The sequence below is a fragment of the Trichechus manatus genome, unplaced genomic scaffold (assembly GCF_000243295.1).
Source record: "Trichechus manatus latirostris isolate Lorelei unplaced genomic scaffold, TriManLat1.0 scaffold00006, whole genome shotgun sequence".
Taxonomy (NCBI): domain Eukaryota; kingdom Metazoa; phylum Chordata; class Mammalia; order Sirenia; family Trichechidae; genus Trichechus; species Trichechus manatus.
The window spans coordinates 5,020,781-5,042,650 of NW_004443942.1; the positions used below are offsets into that span (position 1 = coordinate 5,020,781).

The 21,870-nt window shown below is 41.8% G+C and overlaps 1 protein-coding gene across 1 annotated transcript in view; it reads left to right on the plus strand.

The window, feature by feature from the left end:
- Positions 1–21,870, plus strand: part of TEAD1 (TEA domain transcription factor 1) — a 192,083-nt gene that overhangs the window by 113,568 nt on the left and 56,645 nt on the right. The window contains exons 2-6 of the mRNA XM_023736934.1: positions 3,918–3,982; positions 6,600–6,662; positions 6,752–6,814; positions 20,274–20,285; positions 21,091–21,225. Of these exons, the coding sequence (XP_023592702.1) occupies positions 3,918–3,982; positions 6,600–6,662; positions 6,752–6,814; positions 20,274–20,285; positions 21,091–21,225 (338 nt within the window). The remainder of the gene's footprint in view (positions 1–3,917; positions 3,983–6,599; positions 6,663–6,751; positions 6,815–20,273; positions 20,286–21,090; positions 21,226–21,870) is intronic.

Here is a 21,870-nt window from a genome sequence, read left to right on the forward strand (position 1 = left end):
AAGAATCCAATTAGAACCGAATCAGTTTTTCCAATTGTTAACACAACCCCAAGAGACATAAAGATACTTCAGAGTAGTTTGGAATGGCGTATTTGTTTCCTTAAGCATATTTTAATTGTGGGAAGATTTAGAATTAGACATAGAAATTTTCTAATAGAATCAAAGCCATAGTGTTCATGTTTTTAATTTAAAGGATTTGTGCGTATTTGATATTTCAAGTAATAGTTTGAAATAATTTGGCTATGTAACAGGCTAGCTTCTATTTCCAATTTAAAATGTCCAATGAAGTAATTGATTTAGACTTTTGATTAGAGAGAGATTTGAAATCTTACGAGGTTTTTTTTTTTTTTTTTTTTGGCAATATTAGACCATTTAAGAAACTTTATTAGGTTTCTAAGAGTTGCTTAATGGAAGGTTTGGAAGTTAAATCAGACAATTTTAGTATGTAAAAGAATTAAATACATTAACTATATTTATATATTAAAATATAGTTCTAAATGTTTAAAGGGGTTTAATGAAGTTTGTAAAAAGGACCAAACATAATCGAAAGTGATTGTAAAAATGTGCTCATTTATAAAGAGAATTATAAGATATATAAGTTCAACTTAAAACTTGTAATTTTTTTTTTTAAACCAGGTAAGCCTGAATAGTATTTTCTGTGCACAAAGCCACCTTTATGGTCGTTTTAAAAATCACATGAAATAAAACGACTGACACTGTGTCTAGGTCATAGTAGATGCTCAGTGTTAGTTAAATTTTAATTTAAAATTTGAATCAGCACTATTCCTGATGGTTAGGCAAGAGGAAACACACAGGAACCTCAAGTTCCTTAATATTCATGGTTTGAAAGATGATATGAAAGAAAGTGAACAGGCTTTTGAAGGATGATTTTGCTCATCTAAAGCAGAGACATGAGGGTTATGATAAGGCTTCAATGAAATGATGATTATAATGTTAATCCCCAGCAGATAGTAGATACTCAATAAAGACTCCTTGTAGTAGTAATTTTTAGAACTACTGTAGTCAAACTGGAATATTGACTGGGCCATGCATTGCCAAGAAGAGCTGTTCGCATAGACCACCTGCTATGCAGTCAAATGTGGCTGTTCTGGTTATTGATCTCATTCATGCAACTAAATGCCATAGGAAACTGAAAACTAGTTACGTGTGCTATGTGTCACACATATCAAGCTACTCTCTCTGCTTAAACAGAAAATGAGCAAGTATGGGAGCAAGAGACATTTCTGCTACCTGGACGACGTTCAGATGAAATTGCATGTAGTACAGAGCCCTGGATTTATTTATTCTTGGCCACTCAGACAGCCCTGAGCAGTGTGCATAGTGAGGCCCTGAACTAGAGGATGCTTGGCTAGTCTGCAGACATTGCCGTTTAGGTCTGGCTTCTAGTAATTAGGCACTTCTAGCTGGGCTGTGCTGTCATCGAGCCTTTGAGACAAATTGCAAAATCTGTACAACCATCTGAGAGACGGAGAAGCAGACCCAATGACACTACAGGGGATATTGGTGGTTCTCAAAAGTTTGAAAGCAAATGCTTAGAGAAGTCCTCAAAGCTGAATTTAGAAATCCTTTTCCTGTGGTTGAACAGTAAGTCAGTCACAGAATTAGGATCTGAGAAGATCCTGACAGTTTGGAATTTTAGGCTTCATCTAACAGGATGAAATGGAATATAAATAAATGTAAGCTTCTGTATTTGGATCAGAATACCCCAACTGTGCATGAAAAGACAGAGTAGGCGATGTATCTGAGGAGTAGCCCATATGAAAGAGACTTAAGAATTCAAGTTGACATAAGTTGACATTTTACTGTGGTCCCCAAAAAGCTAAATGCAGTGTTAGGCTGCATTAATAGAGGTGGAGTGTTTACGATGAGGGAGGTGACAAGTCTACTCTCTTGTGGGCCTTTCGTAGTAGGAGTATCCCTACAGTTCTGGATTCCACAGTATGAAAGGAAAATAGACAAAGGATCTTCACAGGATGGTGTGTGGGAGTGTTCCAAAACTTGTCACAGATAACAAAAGAAGAGAGGGAAGGTTTAGCCTGGTACAATTCCAGGAGGACCTGAAAGCTGTCATTAATATCTAAAGGGCTGTCATGTGGTTAAGGGACTAACCTTGTTCTTGTGGACTTAGGGATCTGTAGGTGAAAGTTACAGGGAGCCCCAAATAAGGAGAGTCTTTTTAAATTTTAAATACGTTTCAAGATAGAATGGGTTGCTTCCTTATTTCTAGAAGTGTTTGCTTAGGTTTATGGAGACTTAGACTTTTGGGAATGGGTATGGATGACCCAGAAGTATTTTCCAGCTCCAGAACTCCATGATTTCTTTGCCTTCCAGTGGTGATGATGTCCAGAAAGGTCCTACCTAAGACAGGCAGGTGGTGAACAGAGCCATGATTTCAGGAGCATTCTAGGCAGGAAAGGGAGAGTCTTTGGATCAGAATACCCCAACTGTGCATGAAAAGACAGGGTAGTGTCCTATGAGGACACTCTCATGTTGGTTCTTATCAGTGTTTGCAGCCAGTTCTTTACTCTGCCAGGGGAGATCTGGGGGTGTGTGGGCACTTGCTTTCACCAGTGGCTGTGTTATTTATTCAGTGATTTATTCTGTGTGCCAGACAGTGTGTTGGGTGCTGGCAAGACTTTTTACACCCTCTTTGGGTATAAAAATATGGTTTCTATGTAAGACAGCAAACAGAGATTATACAAATAAGGCTATACAGTTATAGTTATAATTTGGATACATATTAGGAAGGAAAACTGCAGAATGTACTGCTGTGGGATGGTAGAGCAAGGAAACAAAACCTGGTTGGGTGGTTAGAGAAGACTTCCCTGAAGGAGTGACATTAATTGGGGCCTTGAAGGTTAAGTAGGAGTTTTCTCAACAGTCACAGCGTGGTGAAGCACATGAATGATTGCCACAACAATAGACGTCAAACTTATTCTTGACCAAAAAGAGTTCTGATTAGGATGGAGCTGATATAAAGCCAGCCAAAGGCAGTATTATGAAATATAGGATTCCATAACCTCTGTTAAATACCTGATGTAAAAGCAAGTGAAGTCATAAGTATGACCAGCTCAGAGACACCCATGTCTCATGTGAGTGGATTTTTATCTCATGTGATGTCTTGTTAGTAGTACATTTCCCCTCTTAGCTTCAAGGGGTGTATTTTCCCATTTTGTTGTAGTTCTTTGAAGTCAGGTTATCTATTGAGACTTCTGGTTGTGCAGGGATGCGAAGGTTTGTTTTATACTTCTAGGCATTTTCTTTCCCTAAAAGGTTATGAAGCTTGGGGGAGCTTGAGTCTTTTTTTTCCCCTTTGTTTCTTTTTTTTTTTTTTTTTTCCCTTCACTGACACCATCTTGTATGTAGATAGAGTCACAGGTGCAAAGACTGCCTTTAGGGGATGTCTACTTTTATACTGTTAGCCTTTTATAGTTGTAGGGGCTTCCACAGCCACCACGCTTCATTCTCTCGTGGCTATTTGGATTCTAACTGGAGTTAACTACAAGTAGAAACCTGGAGGAAAACGAATTTGAAAAATAAAAGACTAGAACAGAACTGGCTGTATTTACTCCCAGATAATCTCTTTGTTGGTTTTGTTGCTTTTACAAGTGACTGCCCGTTTAGCTACAAACATGGAAACAAACAAAAAGACACAGTTTTACAGGGCACATTTCTATCCTCATTTGCTGGTCCAAGTTCAAAATTAAATGCCCTTCATCCTAATTTCCCTTAGTAAATATTTTTGCAAACAGCTGTACCTTTTTATTTTTATAGTATTAATACTCCGACAGCTGCAACTTCAAAATTCCTGGATTCTGAATCCTATTCTTAGCATTCGGGGTTTGTTTGTTATTTTTTAAGTAACCCACTTTATTGTGAATTCTTCTTTCTTTCAGGTAGGAATGAATTGATAGCCAGATACATCAAACTCAGGACAGGGAAGACGAGGACCAGAAAACAGGTAAAATAACCTACCTGGAAATTGCTGCATGTCAGTGAATGGCCCAAGGAGGCATTTTGGCTGCAGTGGCTGGCTGTGCTTCGGCTCCTAGGAGCCCCCAATTTGAGTTCCCTGTGAGGACGTCAATGTTTTAGGTGTTTTGAATTGGCTCAGTTTTCACTGTTCATCATTTCAGTGACCCTTTATTATGTGGTCTCCCGAGTTCTTTTTATATCCATACTCAGGCCCCGAATGGGCAGGTTTCGCTGCCAAGGACAGTGTGTGAACTGCTCCTGTACTGTAGTTCCAAACTTACATTTCTTTCCCAAACTGCGTACCTGTAAACATTGCAGAGGCTGCAGGTGCAGATGTACTTGCAAGTCCTGAAATTGTGCCATTTTGCACATTGTAAAATCCTGGAACAATTACCTATTAGTCATCATTTCAATGAAAAAGTAACGCTAGCAGCCTGAGTATTGGCCTAAATATAATACTGAATGATGTGCGTCCAGGGAACTGTTGCTCCTTAAGCTATTGCTTTTAGTCAGTAGCTGCTGTGACTGAAATGAAGTTACAACTTAAATACCTTTGTGCAGAGTAGTGTTAGGAATTTTCCTCTGCCCTTTGCAAGGCAGTGCCTCCCCTGGTTCTTTCAGATGTAAAGCAGCACAAATCTCTGAGGTGACCTAGTTCAGAACTGGCATGGGAGAAAAATTAGTATTTAACTAAAAAAAGAAAAGAAAAAGAGATTAAAAAAAACAACCTCATGGGTGAGTTGTTGACAGAAAAAAAAATTTGTTTTTAATGTTGATCTCTGCCAGATGAGCTGGAATGGATCTTAAAAAATATATAATCCAACCACAAGGAAGGTAAACTGGGGTCTCCTTAAGCCTGAGCAGAAGATTCCAGTTCTCTTTCTGGTGATGAGTTGTTTTCATGAGTGTTTATGACGGGGGAGAGGCTTTTCCCCAGAAATGCTACATGTGCCACAGCCGGGAGAGCCTGGTGCTGAGTCAGCACAAAGGATAGTGGCCTTCTGCCAGTGCACAGAGGCAGGCCATTGTGTGTTTGGGGGATGTCCCCCTGACAGTGGCCCTTGTGAATCCAGAGAATCCTAAAGGAACAAAATTTGGGTGAAAACAATAAAAGCCAGGAGCTGGATGCGGGGGTGAGGAGGATGGGGGAGTTCCTGCTTCTCTGTGCCTGAAAACGTACAAAAGGCAAATCAAAGAAAATAATTGAGTAACTGAAACTCAGAGACAAAGATAAAAGAATCTTTTATTATCATAAATCCTGTTTGTAGAGTTGCTGGTTGTTTGAAATGAAGTAATCACCACGCAGTCTGCGTCACTGAACTTGTTAAATGGCAGGCTCTAAATTTCTGAAGGACAGATCTGATTCCCTACATACTGAAAGCGCTGGACCTGAGCTGTCTCCTGGTCTGTGAGCTCTGGTCATTCTCCCCACCCCTTCACTGGGGCAGTCTTCTAAATTTAACCAAGTCCCTATTGAAAGAGATGTGAATTTGTTTACCTAGTGGAATCATTGTGCTTCAGAAGCCAGACTTGGCTTCGCTTCTACAGCCCGGCATCCTGGGGATGTTTTTAGGCAGCAGTTGGTGATACCTCTCCAGTGTGAACTTGTTGTTCAGCAAATCCGTGTGGTTTTCAACCCAGATTTTTAACAGGCTGGCTGGCTGGCTGTATTCACACATTTCGCTTTGTAATAATATGCAAATCCACTTGGCGCCCAGTCAATACCCAAAAGAGTGAAAGGATTAAAGATACTTATAAGGGAAAAAAAAAAAAAGAAGCTCTGCTAACTGGGACTTTCCATTTCTCTTTGATATCTAATTTACATGTCAGTATTATTTTAACATTTGCTACAGAATCCAGAGCGCTTAATGAGATCAGAATACAACCGACAGCTTCAGCTTTTTGATTCTACAGAGTGTGCTAATTTATGGATACCCAGAAAAACCAAACCCACTGCCACTGAGTTGATTCTGACTCATAGCAACCCTATAGGCCAGAGTAGAACTGCCTCATAGGGTTTCCAAGACTGTAATCTTTATGGAAGCAGACTACCACATCTTCCTCTCGCGGAGCGGCTGGTGGATTTGAACCGCCCACCTTTTGGTTAGCAGCCCAGCGCTTTAACCATTGTACCACCAGGGCTCCTAATTTATGGATAGTCTCTTCTAAATTGAGAAAAAGGGATTTTTCCCTCCTGATACTGACAAACTATAAATATTTTCAATTACATCTACCCTCACCTTTTTAATTTTATAAAGAAAACAAACCACTGTCTCCCTCTGATCCCTCCTGGAATTAGTTCTTCCCATGCCCGTGATTCCTTCTGGGCGGGAGAACTCAGATTAGCCTAAACTTTCACCCTGAATCAAGTCACTGCAGTGATGACCCAGTCTGAAAAGCTTAGAGCAGCGCTGGGGGCTTGGTGTCTGGCTGGGACTGTGTATTCCTAACTGCAGAGCTTTGTTGAGATGCAAATAACCTCCCCCCACCACCCCACCCCTCACCCTGAAACCCTCCCAAGGAGTAGCGATTTTATATTTGATTTCCTTTTTTTGTTTTGTTTTGTTTTGTTTTGTTTCCCCTCATAAACCCGAACAATGTAGGTGTCTAGTCATATACAGGTCTTAGCAAGAAAGAAAGTTCGAGAAATTCAAGCCGCCATTAAGGTACGTCTGGCTTGCCCAGTTGTAGGGGGCTTTTCATCTCCATGGTTACAGGCTTTTCCTTTGTTTCCCTCCCTTCCCCTACCCTGCAGGTGTCTAGTCACATTCAGGTTCTTGCCAGAAGGAAATCTCGTGATTTTCATTCCAAGCTAAAGGTATGCGCTTTCCTGCTTTTTGGCTTGTGGTTGCTATGCATCTCACTTCCTGTTTTCCATGGTGACTGCTGAATGCCTGGTGCTGGGATTCTCGTAACCTAGTTTCCTCGCATGTGAGAGCTGTTTACATTTCTTTGTGTCTAATCTCTCACTTTCTGTACTAGCCTCACATTAAACTCAGAGTGTGTGTGTGTGTGTGTTTCTAATAACAATGCAAATGCAGCAGAGAGCTGGTCTTGATAACTTTTCAGCCCAGAAACCTGATTTTTTTAACCTACAAATGTCCACCAAGCAGCCCAGGGATAGGAGAGGGAAAAAAAGTCCAGAGAGGCAAAGTTGATGCAGAAATTATTTAAAGAAAAGAAAAAAAAAATCATTTCCAGAGTGGTCATGAAATTCCTTTTTAAAACATGTTTAGAAATAGTGTGTGCTTTTGATGTGTTTCCAAAAACATTTATGAAAAATAGGTCTTTTTCATGTAATGTTTCTTCTGACGCAGAGAGTATTGTCAGCGAGATTTCTTCTGCATTGCTTAGTATTGTTTTTAAATGAACGGCTCTATTATTAAAAAAAGAAATTTGAGGTGTGGCCTTAAAAAAGAAGATGGATTTTAGAGATGGGAAATCTCTTGATCAAGCCCACGTTTCCAATTCCATTTACACTGAGTTTAAATTTTTTTTACACGCACCTCATTTTCTAGTCTCTTAAAATTATTTCATAGCAAAAACAGAGGTGTTGACAATTTTTTTACAACTCTGTTTTCTTCCTTTCCAAAATTTACTCTGAAGAATAGATGACTTCTTCATAATGCCCTATTTTAGAAATGTAAAGGGCTTTTTGTTTGCATGGAAGAGTTTTACTTTATAACAAAAGTGAACTTGGATCCCACATTATTTCCTATGTGCCTTTTTGTTTTGTTTTGTTCTAATTTTTGCCATACATTAAGTTAATTTGTTTTTGTTTGAAACCAGAAAGCAAAGGGTAATTCCACAGCATAGAGTGGTGAACACTGGACCCTTCCCAACTTTTTTTATGCAAATAAAGCTGGCTGTGGAACAGTACTAGTGGCCAGGAAGGAGCATTTGGTGTTGTTCCCTCTGCAGTGGGCTGGCTCGCTCGCACGTGTGGCTGATGGTGGCTGGCTTTTAGCTGCACTGGCTGAGCAGTTGGAAGACTAAGATAACTTCATAGATCCTGCTTTTTAACCAAAGGTGCAGTACTGTCTTACATGGATGTAACTACCCCAGTGTTTGCTGAAGTTCTGACTCTGTTTCTAGTTTCTTTGAGCTAACGTATTAATGATTTACAAAGAAGTTTACAGACATCAACTTTGTGTTTACATCTGGGATGGTATGAATTGCTCTATTTCTGAACTGTCAGTGTGGTTTCTATCGACACACCAGGGCACAGAGCCCTCAACTGAAAGCCCTGTGAATAAAACTCTCCCATTTAGAAGCGTTCCCCATAGAATGCAAGAAGTGCTCTTCTTTTTGCTTGCTGATTTTTAAGAGTCTTTCTCAAAAGAAACAAGTTTGCTATTGTGACGTTGCTTTATACATATACCTACACATAAACACACAGCTGTATTTGTTTTGTTCTTAAAAAATGAAAAAAGACTGTTCCCCCTACTTTCAGGCTTGACCTACTCTCTTGTGGGGCAAGCAGTGGAGGAGGCCAAAGCAGAGGCAGTAGGGTAGCAACTGGCTCAGCGTTTAAGCTCCAAGAACCACCTCCGTCTTCTTGTAGTTCCTTTCCTTCCTCCCTACCACATTATTCTTGGGAAAATGGTCTCCTTTGTTTTTTCCATCAGCTAATACCAATTGAGTGCCCCAGGCATGGAGCTCATCATGGTGGGCAGTTAACACCCAACCCCCTACTCACAGAGCTGGCAGTGTAAATCGGAATGTGAAGTAGAGGTCACTGTTGGATAAGTGTTAGCAGATGGAGCCAAAATAATACGCGGAGGGAATTCTAGGGACCAGCTGCATAGAAATAACTTTTTAAGTTTGGGAACTGAAAGGCAGGAGTTATCATAATGCTCAGCCACTTGCATGTTTCTTGTGTAAGGTCAGTATGAAGTGGGTTCCATTATTCTGATTTTGAGGAATAATATAAGGAAACTGGGGCTCAATGAGTTTAGTTGACTTCCCAAAAGTCACAAAGCTTAGTAAGTGGTAGAGTCAGGATTTAAACTCAGATCTCTCTTTATCCTAAACCACTGCTCTTTCAGACAGGTTTATCTGGTGGAGATGGGAGAATGCTTTCAAGCAGAAGGCTTCATGCCATTGTGTAGTGTATATAACCTGTCATCCGTCATATTCCTTGGAGCTGGGCATGCAGCCCTTGCTGCCAGCCCTCCACTCAGCATCCATTTTAGAAGGAAGATGAATTTTTAACTTTGAGCTCTGTGTGAAAATACAGGCTTATTCTTGGGGATTGATGCTGCGATGGTCATCAGTAACTCACGGGGTGATGTGGTCTTGGCTGCAGAGCTGCTGTGTCACCACTCTGGGCATTAGAGGAGAGCAAGGCTGACTCTTGCTTGCTGGAGATGCTGCTACCTTCACTTCTCTCATGGGCATTCTATCCTAAAGACACTATCCTTAATCTTCCTAACCAGCCATTACTTGGAAATGGGCTCAGGTCTGCTGGTCTTGTAGGGTGGATTTGATTCACAATCTTGTTCATCTCTGGAGTCTTAGTACAGCAGATTTATGACGGGGGCAGGAATAAGCATCCTCACCAAGTTTAGGGTGGTGTCAAGCAGATAGCCACAGTCTTTTTGGCCTTCCACGTTAACTAATGCAATAAACTCACTACAGTGAGGTGAAGTCATCCCAAGAGCCAATGAGGAAAGCTTCTGGGAGGGCCTCGGGGGTGGCAGGAAGTATCCAAGCTTGCAAGAGACTCTGATCTTTGCCTGAGAAGACATAAGAAGTTTTCCTAGAGAAGGTGGTGATGACTGCTGTTTCAGACACTGCCTCACCCAGGCTGGTTACCACCTCTGCACATACTCACAACTCAAAAGAATTCTGTACTCTGGGGCAGACAAAGGCCTACGGTCCTCCTGTTGAGACTGAAGCCAAGCCTGCATTTCCCTTTCCTCCCAAGGAGTTTGAAAAAGTGCTTGCCTACACCTAGGGTCACTGCCAGGTGTGGCTTACATGTGAGCCCTCTTGCCTAGAAGCCTCTCTTTGCTTCCTGGGGAAGGGTGTGGTAGGATTCTTTAGGTCAGTGGGTTTTCCAGCCTTTTTTAAGGAGCAGAACTCATGTTTCACATTGAACTCTTATTTGAAACCTTCAATATATAAATGAGTACAAGCTGTTCTTATTGACGCTCAACCTCTCTCATCCTTAGCAATGGCCCTTTGGCTGTTCCATTGAGTAAGGTTTGACAAGCTACAATGCTTTAAGCAGAAGGCAGAGGAGATGCTTACCTCTCAAGCTGTCCCTCCCAGCCTTTCCAGAACAGCTCATGAGTCCCATTTCAAGATCATGTTTTCGAAGTTCTGGAGCCTGTCCTGGGTATACCATGTTCCTCTGAAGACAACAGACTGAAGGAAACCATTAGAAGAGAGTGCTCATTCTTGTGTCACATTTATGGATGAAGCATCTAGCTACAGAAGTCACTCCCTTGAAAATCTCTTAGAATAAATTCTAAAGGCCAGCTTTATGCTTCTGCTGCCAAGGATCCGAAATTGACAGTGGTTTTCCCAAGTGCTTGTTTATGGGCTAGATCACCCCAAAATGTGTGGCTTTTAATTTTAGTTTAAAAAAAAAAAAAAAAAAAAAACTGCTTTGGTAAAAACCTAGGATTTCCACATAGATTTGAACTTTAAAAGCACAGAAATGATTACTTATTTCAGTCCAGTAAAGTTTTCATTGAGAACCCAGTGTGTTCCAGGCACTTCAGTAGATGTTGAATATATAGAGTTGAATTAACAGAGTCTTTATTCTTGAGGAACACTGAACTTTTCTATCATTTTCAGCCTTGTATTTGGGGAAAATATATGATTTCTAGTAGGCCATCCCCAGCTAATGGGCTCAGTAGTAGAAATTAAGCAGAGTAGTGCAAATGCAGCAGAAAGAATGATTACTTCTGAGTGTAGGAGAACTGAGAAAGCTTCATGGAGGAGGTGTCATTAGAACCGACCCCAGAAGAAGGCAGGGAATTTCTCCCGGGGTAGGGGTGTAAGTGTCGGGGTGGGGGCGGGGGCGGGACCATGAGGGACATGATGTAGTTGGAGGCATGGGATGGAAAATGAGACTGGAGGAGCCTGATGGGAAGATAGGATACCTCTGTGGACAATGGGGAGCACATGGACATTCCAATTTACATTTTGGAGAGCTCTCTCCAACCATTTTTTGGAGGATAGCTAAGAGAAGCAAAGCTGGAAAAGGGAAGACTAATTCAGGGGCAGCTGTGAGATCCCAGGTGAGAGAGGTTGGTGAGGGCCAGGACTAGGGGTCAGCCACACATTCCTGGATGGCAGTAATCCTTATTATCATTCTTGGCTGGCTTCCCCATTCGGGTCCACTCTCTGTCCGCTCTGTACTTTTTCTTTTTTATGTTTTTAAAGAGTAAATTATTTTTAAGTGTTCTATTCTTATTAAAGCTGAAAAGTGTACACCAAATGATTTTCAACAGTGGCAGTTAAAACTTATTAAAGATTGGGTTCTCTTAAAGTAATGTTAATTAACTGGGAGTGTGCATCAAAATTAGCTATGAAATTCTTGATGTTGCCAAATGTTAAATATAACAAGTAAAAAAGTACGGAGACTAATATGTTAAATACATTACTGCTACCCACAAATGATTATTTTTATTATAACATAATTTCCTTTCATTTTTTTAAATGAAAGAAATGAAATGATAAAATGTTATCCTGTACTTTTTCTAATTTCCTCTGCCCACACTCCTTCCCCAACCAATTTCAATCTCAGTCTCTCTGTACCTCTCTACCTCTGTCTCTCAGTATTTCTCTCTTTCTCTGACAGTCTTTCTTGCCATTTATTTCCCTGAAAAGATTCAAATCCAGTGCAACCCATCTGTTCTCCTTTTGCCTCTGTCATAAAATTAATCTAAATTTTTATCCATTGTCTGCCATTAATTTGTGCTATAGGTATTGGAACCAACATGAGATTTTTTTTTTTTTCCCCTTAAGCCAAGACAGACTTAGCCAACAAGTTGGAGTGACCATGAATACAGACCAAGACCAGAAGGGAAGCATGCAGTGAGCAAGAAGTATTAGAACGGGATAGCTGAAGTGGTGAGGGAGTGAGAAGAGGAGATGGTGAACCAGGGAACAGAGAGACTGAGGGAGCAGGGAGAACGGGTCTGCAGATTACAGTTGTGATTCAAGAGCCTGTTAAGATGGAACAGGGAATAAAGGCAGTTGTGGCTAGAGCTCCAGAATTTTGGAAATTAAACATATACTTTCAGTTTGTTCTTTTTTCTTTTATTTATTTATTTTATTATACTTTAGATGAAGGTATACAGAGCAAACTAGTTTCTCAAACAGTTTGTTCTTTTGTTTTCTTGGCTAAAGTGTTGTCTAAGAGACAATTAAGAGTGATCACTGCTGGTCTAGAAGAGAGCTTAGCTTTGAGGGAATTGTCTCTAGGTAATGGGACTGCCCTGGGTCTTGCCCCCACCTAAAACAAATTCTTAGGTCTAACCACTCTTCAGATGGAAGGTATGTTTTAGATGTATCTAGGCCTGATTCTGGTTATAAAATAGAAGATGGAGTATCCAGTTATAGGGTCCAGATGGCTTATAGGTCTATGGAAGAAATAAGTGACTTTGTTCTTTATTTGTGGGATCATGCATTGAGTAATTCCCAGTACAATGAGTTAGAGATCTCTGTTTGACCTTGTATCACCAGCTGCATCTACAGCAGTGTCACCAAAACCAGATTCATTTATTGTCTTCTGCTTCTCCCTTCCCCCTAGTTTAGCCCCTCACTCGCATCTCAGATGGCATTACAAGAGGCAGAAGACTGTCAGAGAATACTCTGGGTGGGATGGTCTAAGAACTGGCCTGCAACTTTAAAAGTAGTCTCTACTTTGAATAATTTCATTCACTGTTAGCAAATAAATACACACTCACACACACACCCACACACACACACATCCACACCCACACCCACACACACCCCCACACACACACCCACACACCCACACACACACACCACCTCCAGGGATTTATTAGCCTAGTATCTAGAAAGAATACAGAAGTATTCTCTGTGAATTAAGCAGCCTTTTCTCTCCTACTCAGAGTTCCTACTAGCAGTTCCTGCTCTGAGTCTCCTTTTCCAAATGTTCACTTGTTCTGCCCAGAGGTCTTCATTCCCCCATTAGCAGCAGCCTTACAGAGGCCAGGCAAGAGAGAAAGGCATTCCCTTCTTTGCCGGTTCCAGAGGCTTGTGGGAGCCACAGCCAAGCTCTGCAGGCTACTACTACTCTATGGACCAGCATCATCGTCATGTGAAGATGGAGCAAGCCCTTTCTGGTTCACATCTTGGAGTGTGTTTTGGGAGTGCATGACTCCGGACAATACTGACAAGAAAGGCAGTCTTGGCTCTGCCCTAAATAACCTCAGCAGAAGTATATCTTCAGCAGTAGACGTACTCATGCGAAGCTCTGGACGTGCATTGAAGAAAAGCCTGTGCTTGCTGACATTGCATCATCTTAGTAGAGCAAGAAAGGCCTGAGCCTCTCTTGACTGTGTCCAGTCATGGGTGACTAATTTACGAGCCACATGTGTTCCCCCGGGGCCATTTTCTTCATTTTCACCCTGGTGGCCTTTGTGATTTGATTTCTAAAGAGGCCATTCTTTCCAATTTGCCGTTCCTTCCAGTAAGCAGAAAGCTTAAAGTTCAGATTGTTGATTTTGAACTTCACTGGGGCATTGCTGAAGTCCAGGCTGCTGAATCCTGTTTTTATCACCACTGATTCCATCCAGGAACCGACCTGCCCGCAGGGAAGACAGACAGGCATCACTACACCCAGTGGTGCTCCCTTTGGTCCCCTGAGCCACTCTCCTCCTTCCAGACTTGGCCATTAGCAGCACACAAGGCAAAGAAAGCCTGAAACAACAACTTTCTTTGTCTCAGTGTCAGCACCAAGACACTTGGCCTCGTCCCTGGATTTGGGAAGTGATGCACAGTCTTTCCTGGCATTTCCCAATCTTCAGAGAGTTCTTTTGGCATTCATGACATATATCCTCCCTCCTCAAGATATTTTCATTACCTTGCGTTTAATGTAACGGAACTAAGGCTTAGATTGGAGACAATTAATTTCTCTTGCTTGGGTGTGATGAAATTAGAACTTCTCATAAGCAGTGTGGCAATGCAGAATTTAGAATGTGAGCCAGAGGATTGAATGCATTTACTTTTCTATGTGAATGGGGCCAGGCCTGAATTTCTTTTTAGGCCAGCAGAAACAGCCTGATTCTTTTTATCCCTTCATAGAAAAATCTAATTGTTAATCAGCCTCCAACATAGACAATGCCCTAGAATAACATTGATTCTGAAGATTATGTACTGAGGACCAGGGCTTCTAAGCATTTCTGTTTCTGAGCTCGATCGAGCCTGGATGGTTGGCCATGTAAGCCTCATAGACTGCAGGTTCAAGAATGGCAAGGCTGTGGGCACTATGCTGAGTGCTTGATATGATTCTCAAAGCAGTCGTGAAGCTGGTTTTGTTATTCCCATGTGAAAAATGAGGTAGCAGCAGCCTGAACAGCTGAGTGACTTCCCCAGGGGGTCACACATCTGAATTGGATCCCAGGGCTATCCAGCACCAAAGCTTAAGCTCTTTCAACGGTGTCATGAAGTCATGCTGCCTCCCCAAAGGGTGCTGGTCAAGAGAAGGGCTCCTTCCCCTGATTTGAGTCTCCCTCCGTGGAGCCCTCTTTTTATTTTGTCGGTATATTTGAAGGACACAGGAGGAGATGAGTGATGGAAACTAGTACTCACTCTGGAGCTACACTTGAGCCAGCTGCCAACTTGGGTTCCTCTGGCCTCTCTGGGGGTGACCCGCCTCCTGCTTCTGGCTGTCATCTCCCAGGAGAAAAGGGACTAAGGTCAGAAAGGTATCTTCTCCGAAACACCTGGACCTAACCTGAACTGCCCTAAATCCAAGGCTTCCTGGTGGAGAGTCAGTCAGGCACACCAACAAGTCTCATAGATTCTTAACTACAGTCCTTTATGAAGCTAAGCCCCGCACTAGATTAAAGAAAAAGCTGTTGACAATTATAAAATACTAAATATAGCTGAAAACCAAAAAGCCAAACCCACTGCTGTTGAGTTGATTCCGACTCATAGTGACTGTATAGGACACAGTAGAACTGCCCCATAGGGTTTCCAAGGCTGTGAATGAATGAATCTTTATGGAAGCAGACATCTTTCTCCTGTAGAGGGGCTGGTGGGTTCAAACCACAGATCTTTTGGTTAGCAGTGGAGTACTTTATCCACTGCGCCACAGGGCTCCTAAATATAGATCAGTACCTTTAAAAATGAACAATGGTAAAAGCCTTGAAATTTTTTTCTTTGATGTGAATGGAGCCTTTGGCATTTGGAAATACAATAAGATGAATTAATTGCTACCCATTAGACTGGGAGTCAGGTGGAGTATGAATGTGCCTTCTCTCCTCGGCATTAACTGTCGCCTGACTGAAATAGCCCCCTTTTGTATTTACTCCTGCCTTCTCTAATAATAAGGAAATTAGAGATCATGGCTAGAAAAATTCAAGTGCCGTCCATCCTTTCTCCAAAGCCTTCGTGTGATTTTGCGATGTTTATCTTCTCAGGGGCTACAGCTAATAATTGCAAAGGTCATGTGGATCCACATAGTGCAAGATTAGAAGCAACATCTGCAAAATTACTTCTTAGGAAACTATTTGGTGTTTTGTCTTTCTCTGAAAAAGTGATTTTGCAAGCAAATTGCTGTCTTTCCTCCCTTGCACTATATTTTTATATTGCTGGGGAAAGTATATTTGGAGGAAACCATTTAAGAGCTGTCAAGAGTTTTTTAATCTGTGGTCTTTTTTTTTTTTTGACTTTACATATTTTTCCTGATGCATTGGTAGCCTTCCATATGAATAAGTTAGTTGGGAGTCTTATATTTATTCTGAAATGATGGCTATGAATAAACTGTTTGGAATAAATTGATTTAGTATTGCCATTCATTAAAATTCTAGATATGGCAGTTATAATATATTGTATATTAAACATGTTATTTTTTATATTATGTTTAAAATTTGTTTATGGTTAATGTCTAAATTATGACATAATTGATTTCCCAGAATAATCAAAAGCTAGGGAAGCAAAGGGGAGAGAGGGAACAAGACTTCCATAATATCCAGAGACTGATTCATAGAAAGTCCCTGAGCCGTGTGCATTTGTAATATTGCTGCCTTCCTGTCATGTATCTTACATGTAGACATTTTCCAAACAGTATGTACTTTTCAACTATAAAAAGGAGCCAGTTAATGGAACAGAGAGTTGTGGCAGTAGCCATGCTGTGCTTCATGAAATATGAAAGCCTGTTTACCTAGTAACAGTAACAATTTGAGCTTCAGGCCCAGGAGTTTATGTGTGACACAGCCTGCTGGACTGTGTGTGGCTAGGGTGGTGAAGCCATTGACAGTGGAGGTGTGCCAGAAATAAGATAGTGAAGAAAGTGGGGTAATGAGGCATGCACCCTGAGCTCAAGAGCTTTATCATCTTTACTCTCAGGTTATATGGGCCGTTTGGTCTCTGCACCCATCCCCTTTCAACAGTCTCTAGACCCATGTTTCCTGATACAGAAGTACTTTCCGCATTCCAGGTCATGGGCTTGGGTTCGAGTTCAGTTGGAAAAGGGAGATTTTACCATTTCTTTTGCCACCCCCCAAACCTTCAGCTGTTTGGAGGCCTCATTTTTTGTAAGTGTAAGAATGGAGAGACATAAAATCAGTAAGAAAGAGTCAGTGCGAACTTGTCCAAGCTTTTTCCTGGAACACATTTTTCTTGTTCATACATGATCGTATGTACACACACACAGAGTATTTCCTATACCTGGTAGCGCAGTGGTTAAGCACTCATCTACTAACCGAAAGGTTGGCAGTTCGAACCCACCAGCAGCCCCTCAGGAGAAAGATGTGGCAGTCTGCTTCTGTAAAGATTTACAGCCTTGGTAACCCTATGGGGCAGTCCTACTCTGTCCTGTAAGGTCACTATGAGTTGGAACCAACTGGAGGGCATACAACAACAAAACCCTATAGAGTGTAATGCATAGAATTGACTTAATTACACTTGGTCAAAATAAAAGTTTAATGTGTTCATCCTTTGTAAATCTTATCCACATCTCAGAAGTGTTGATGTGAAAGCATCTTAGAATAAAATTAATATGGTATACAAATGTAGCATGTTTTTAAATTTACTTAAGCTTCAGTTATTTGGGTAGTTAGCCTGCCCCGCCTTGTTTAGTCTCAGGGTGAGCAGTGAGAATCGACTGGAATGTTCAAATGTCCAGGATATTAGACCAGAGCAACACAGAGAAGCAATTTGCTCAGGTCCGACATTTAGAGTTATAATTTCTTCAAAGCCAGGCATGTGTCTCTGGGCTGAAAATGACAATTTAGAGATCCTTCCATTGAACTCTCTTAGCTTGGCATCCTTCTGTACTCCCATTTCAGGATAAGTGGGTCTACAGCCAAGCTCTCAGTTCTGATTTCGAGATATCCCTGGTGGTACTTATCATCTCCAGGGTTACTTCAGATTTTAAGCAAAAATTTCTAATCCTTTTAATTTTCAAATGTGTATCATATGTAAAGGGCAGGTGTTATAAAATTAAATGAGTAGTCAGAGTGTCTCTGCAACAAAAGGTAGGAAATCACTGGTATAGACTTTTTAGTCCATTTGCAGAAAATTGCCTATTCTCAAATAGGTCAAGTGCAGAAAGAACCTTTACTTGAGATAAAATTTCCTCTCCACACTTGGCTTCCTCTCTGTTAGGACAAGCAGCTGAGAGCTGTCCAATTTTTAACATCTTGCTATCTTTCTCATTAGTAGGTTTTTGGCTATACGTATTAAGATGTTTTTGCTTATAATGGAACTCACACTCATAGCTTCAAATATTTTATTCTGGGCTGTAGAGAATAAAGTGAAACTCTTTGTTTTGTAGGTAAAGAAATTTACGGTAGACAGTGTTAAATGATTTGCCGAAGGCAATGCAGCTCATTAATGTCAGGGACAGGTTTGGAACCAGGTCTCCTGACTCTCCTCAGCAAGCACAGCTTTTACTGTTATAGAGCAAGTCCATGGTATAGAAGCAGTTGTTTTGCTCTCTGGCTTTTGAACTTTCGTTGTCATTTAGGTACCTGCTAGAATGCTGGGTAACGAGAGAACCAAACCTTATTGTTTTAACAAAAGAAAAAGATCATGTTCTCAGTTTGTGTGTGACATAAACAACAAAGAGGGTTACTTTTCTCCTTTCCCTCACTGACTGATATCCCTGTTAAAAAATGAAAATAGCAAACTTTTGTAAACATTTTGAAGAATTTTTCACTAAGCCTAGCAAAGGTTAACATTTCAAGCAAGTCTGATAGAATAAAGTGGGTTTATGGAGATGCGAGGAACTAATTTCCATTTGGACCTGGACTTTGTATTCATGAATTGTCCCACCCAAGTGTACATAAATGTACTCTGTATTGGACAAGCAGAATCGCCCCCCATGTCATCAACATTTCATAAACATGGGGCCTCAGATCTGTGAGAGGCCCCATAATGTTCTTTTGGAATTGAGCCAAGCCTGCAAGTCTTTTGTTGTTACCCCTCTGAATTCAGTCAGCTAAGCTGGCAAGAAGTCTCAGCTGCCATTTTCCAAACTCCCCTAGCCTGAGCCCCAGAGAAGCTGTAAGGCTTCCTCCACACAAGTAAGGCTCTATTGGTCATACTTATGCCATTACTTCAGTTTTAGAAGTCACCTTGAGAGCATTTACAACCCCTGCTTACAGCTTGTTAAGTGGCTTGGGGCTGGAGTCCAAAGTGACTGGTCCAAAGACAAACCAGTGAGTTCATATTAATATCAGTGTTCTTTGTCCAAGTGTGAATGGAGCCATGTTTTCTGGATTATACCCAGATTGCCCTCTGAGGAGATAGATGGGATGTCAAGGGAAGCCACAGGACTGTGGATTCCCTGAGACTACGAGGTCTACATGCTTAGGGCTCAGTTCACCTTTAGGGCATGTGCATGTTCCCCATCAGTTTAATTCATAAAACTCCATCTACTTCAAGATTTGTCTTTCTCTGGCACCCTCAAGACCTGAAATGTTTTCAGAACTAAAGAAAATTATTACCCGAGGAAGCTAGGTCTAGGGTAGAAGAGTCGACAGATTAGCAGGGGGAGCTTCAACTTGAAGAATGCCATCTGATGAACAGGAGAGAACAGAAACAGCAAGAGCATCACTCAAGTTCCCCACCCCCCAGGACCGTTCTTTGGGGACCAGTAATCCCTCATCCTTCCAGGGCCCTCCAAGTGTTATTCAGCAGCAGCACATACAGTTACAGACGTTCATAATGATGGTGTGTGTCACTGAAAAGCTGTTACCTGATACTCATTTTTTTCTGTTGAGGGCCAGATAAATATATAAAATATTATAAAAACTTACTCATGTATTAGGCTTTTTTCCAAGGGCCAGTGTAAGCGTTTTGAAAATTCAAATTGTGCTCCTTGCCAGTTGTGGGGCAAAGTGGTGCACCCTCCCCCACCCCACCCCCAACTTTGGGACCACCTAATAGATCTTTCTTAGAAACCCCTAGTAGCTGTAGGCTTTGATTTTTTTTTTTTAACTTTTCCTTTTGACCTTGCCGTTGGCACCTCAGTATGTTTATTCATCACCTTAGGTTAAATATGTAAACCTTGAAAGCAGCCTCTCAGCTGATACTCAGTCTTAACCAGAAGCTTCCCTTGACCCTCACCTACTCTCTAAACTCCTGAATGGCAGTTGGGGAGGGCGCAGTTTTAATTTGGTGTCACCATTTTGTACCTGCTTTAATGTTAAAGGAAGAAGGATTCCAGGCCTGGCTGATAGTAGAGACCTTCTGTTAGCAGCCAGGAGCCTTTACATGTTTACCAAGCATGAAACCCTACCTGTGCCAGCAGGGCCTGCCTCACACCTGGGGTCTGGCCATTTTTCCATCTGTACTGGGAAAGCCACAGCACCCGCTCAAAGGAGTTGGGGGTAGCTTTTGATTGTTGCTGTTATTGAGTACCCTTCGTGGTAATTGCCCTTCTAGATAGCTATCTGGATCCTATATTTTCCTATAATGTGGGGGGAAGAACCATACTCTCATACACATTTTATTGTACCCAACTATTATGTGTTTGCATACCTATATACTTTTTAACTGAAGAAGATTAACCCTGCCTTTGTACACAATCATTTTAACAAACTGTTTATTGTTGTATCCAGGTAACAAGCATGGTAAGTATTTTCGCCAAATTGAGAATTCTGTATTTTAGCTGTGCTTGGCAGACGTTTTGGCTAGCTTTGTGTTATCAGCCTTGGCTTTTCTAGAAGAGACTCGTTTAGGAAAAGGAGAAACCACTTGCCTGTAGAATCTTCTACGTCCTTGATTTTAGAAAGAACCCATGTAGCCGCAGACCCCCGGCGGGGATACTGAGCATGCGCCCGCCAGCATGCGCTTGGCCCTGCCCTCCAGCCGCGTCCACCCACTGCTTCTGAGCCGCCACTACCTATTGTGTCTGCAGGCCTTCCAGGCCTCGCGTGACTCCAGCAACTCGTAGAACTGTGGCCGTGTGACAGCGTCCACACGTAGGGCTGCCTAGCGCTCTGTGGATGGTCTCATCCCCAGTCCATACCCACATCTCTTCTCCTACCCCTCTTCCCATCTGTATGCTTAAACGCAGGACCTTTATTTTTCCCTTGAGTGTGTTAAGTAATTGATGGAGAAATCTCCTTCTGGAAGCTGAAGATAGATACGTACGCTGTCCATTCTTTTCAGAGGCTTCCCATTTTGTTGGAAAGTGCAGTTAAAAATATTTTTTTTTTGTATCTTGCCGTCGGATATTTTCAGCCAACGTTCAGAGCTGTGGTAGGCTGAGTATGTTTTAGCCTTCTGGCTGTATTTATTCACCAGTGCATGTTTGCTGTTCTGGCCTTTTTTGTGGCTCTATATTTTAGTCCATGTGCTCGTGGCTGTGCCTGTTTAACCTGCATGGTGGTCATGCCTTATGTATTAAGTCAATGTGTCACTGTCACATTCAAGGATCAGACTGCAAAGGATAAGGCCCTGCAACACATGGCAGCCATGTCCTCAGCCCAGATAGTCTCAGCCACTGCCATTCACAACAAGCTGGGGCTGCCTGGGATTCCACGCCCGGCCTTCCCGGGGGCACCGGGGGTAAGTCACACTCTGAAGCCAGTGGTGATGGCTGCTAGGGGTGATGGGGTCGGCACGAACCAGCATTAAACTTTCCACCTAGCACTACTTGTAAATTGGGTCAGTGTAAAGGAGGGAAAATGCTGGGTGCAAAATGGTAATGATAAGGGAGGGAGCAGAGGAGGTGAATCTGGGGAGGAGAGGGAAGAGGGATGAGAGAAGGAGGGAAAGAGGGAAGAGAGGAAGGAAGAAAAAGAGGCAGAGAAAGAAAGAAAGGGAGAGGAAGAGAGGAAGAAGGGGGATCTTTCATCCCTGAAGACATGGAATAAAGTATCACTTTTCCAGTGCCTTTCTGGGTCATGATCTGCCTTATCCTCTCTTCTTCCTGGCCCGTGGTCTCTGTCTCTGTTCTCAGGGTCACCTTAGGGCAGCTAGCCACTAAGGGGACAAAGTAATCTATTAACATTTTCATTTGACACCTACCAAGGGCAGATGCTTATAATATCTAATTCTTAGAATAATCTAAATGCATCTTACTATTATTGCCATTTTACAGACCAGGAAACTGAAGTTACTTAGTAACAAAATAAGAGGTTGAATAACTCGACCGTAGTCACATGGATAGTGAAGCAGGATTCAAACCCAGGCTGTGTGACTTCAGAGCCT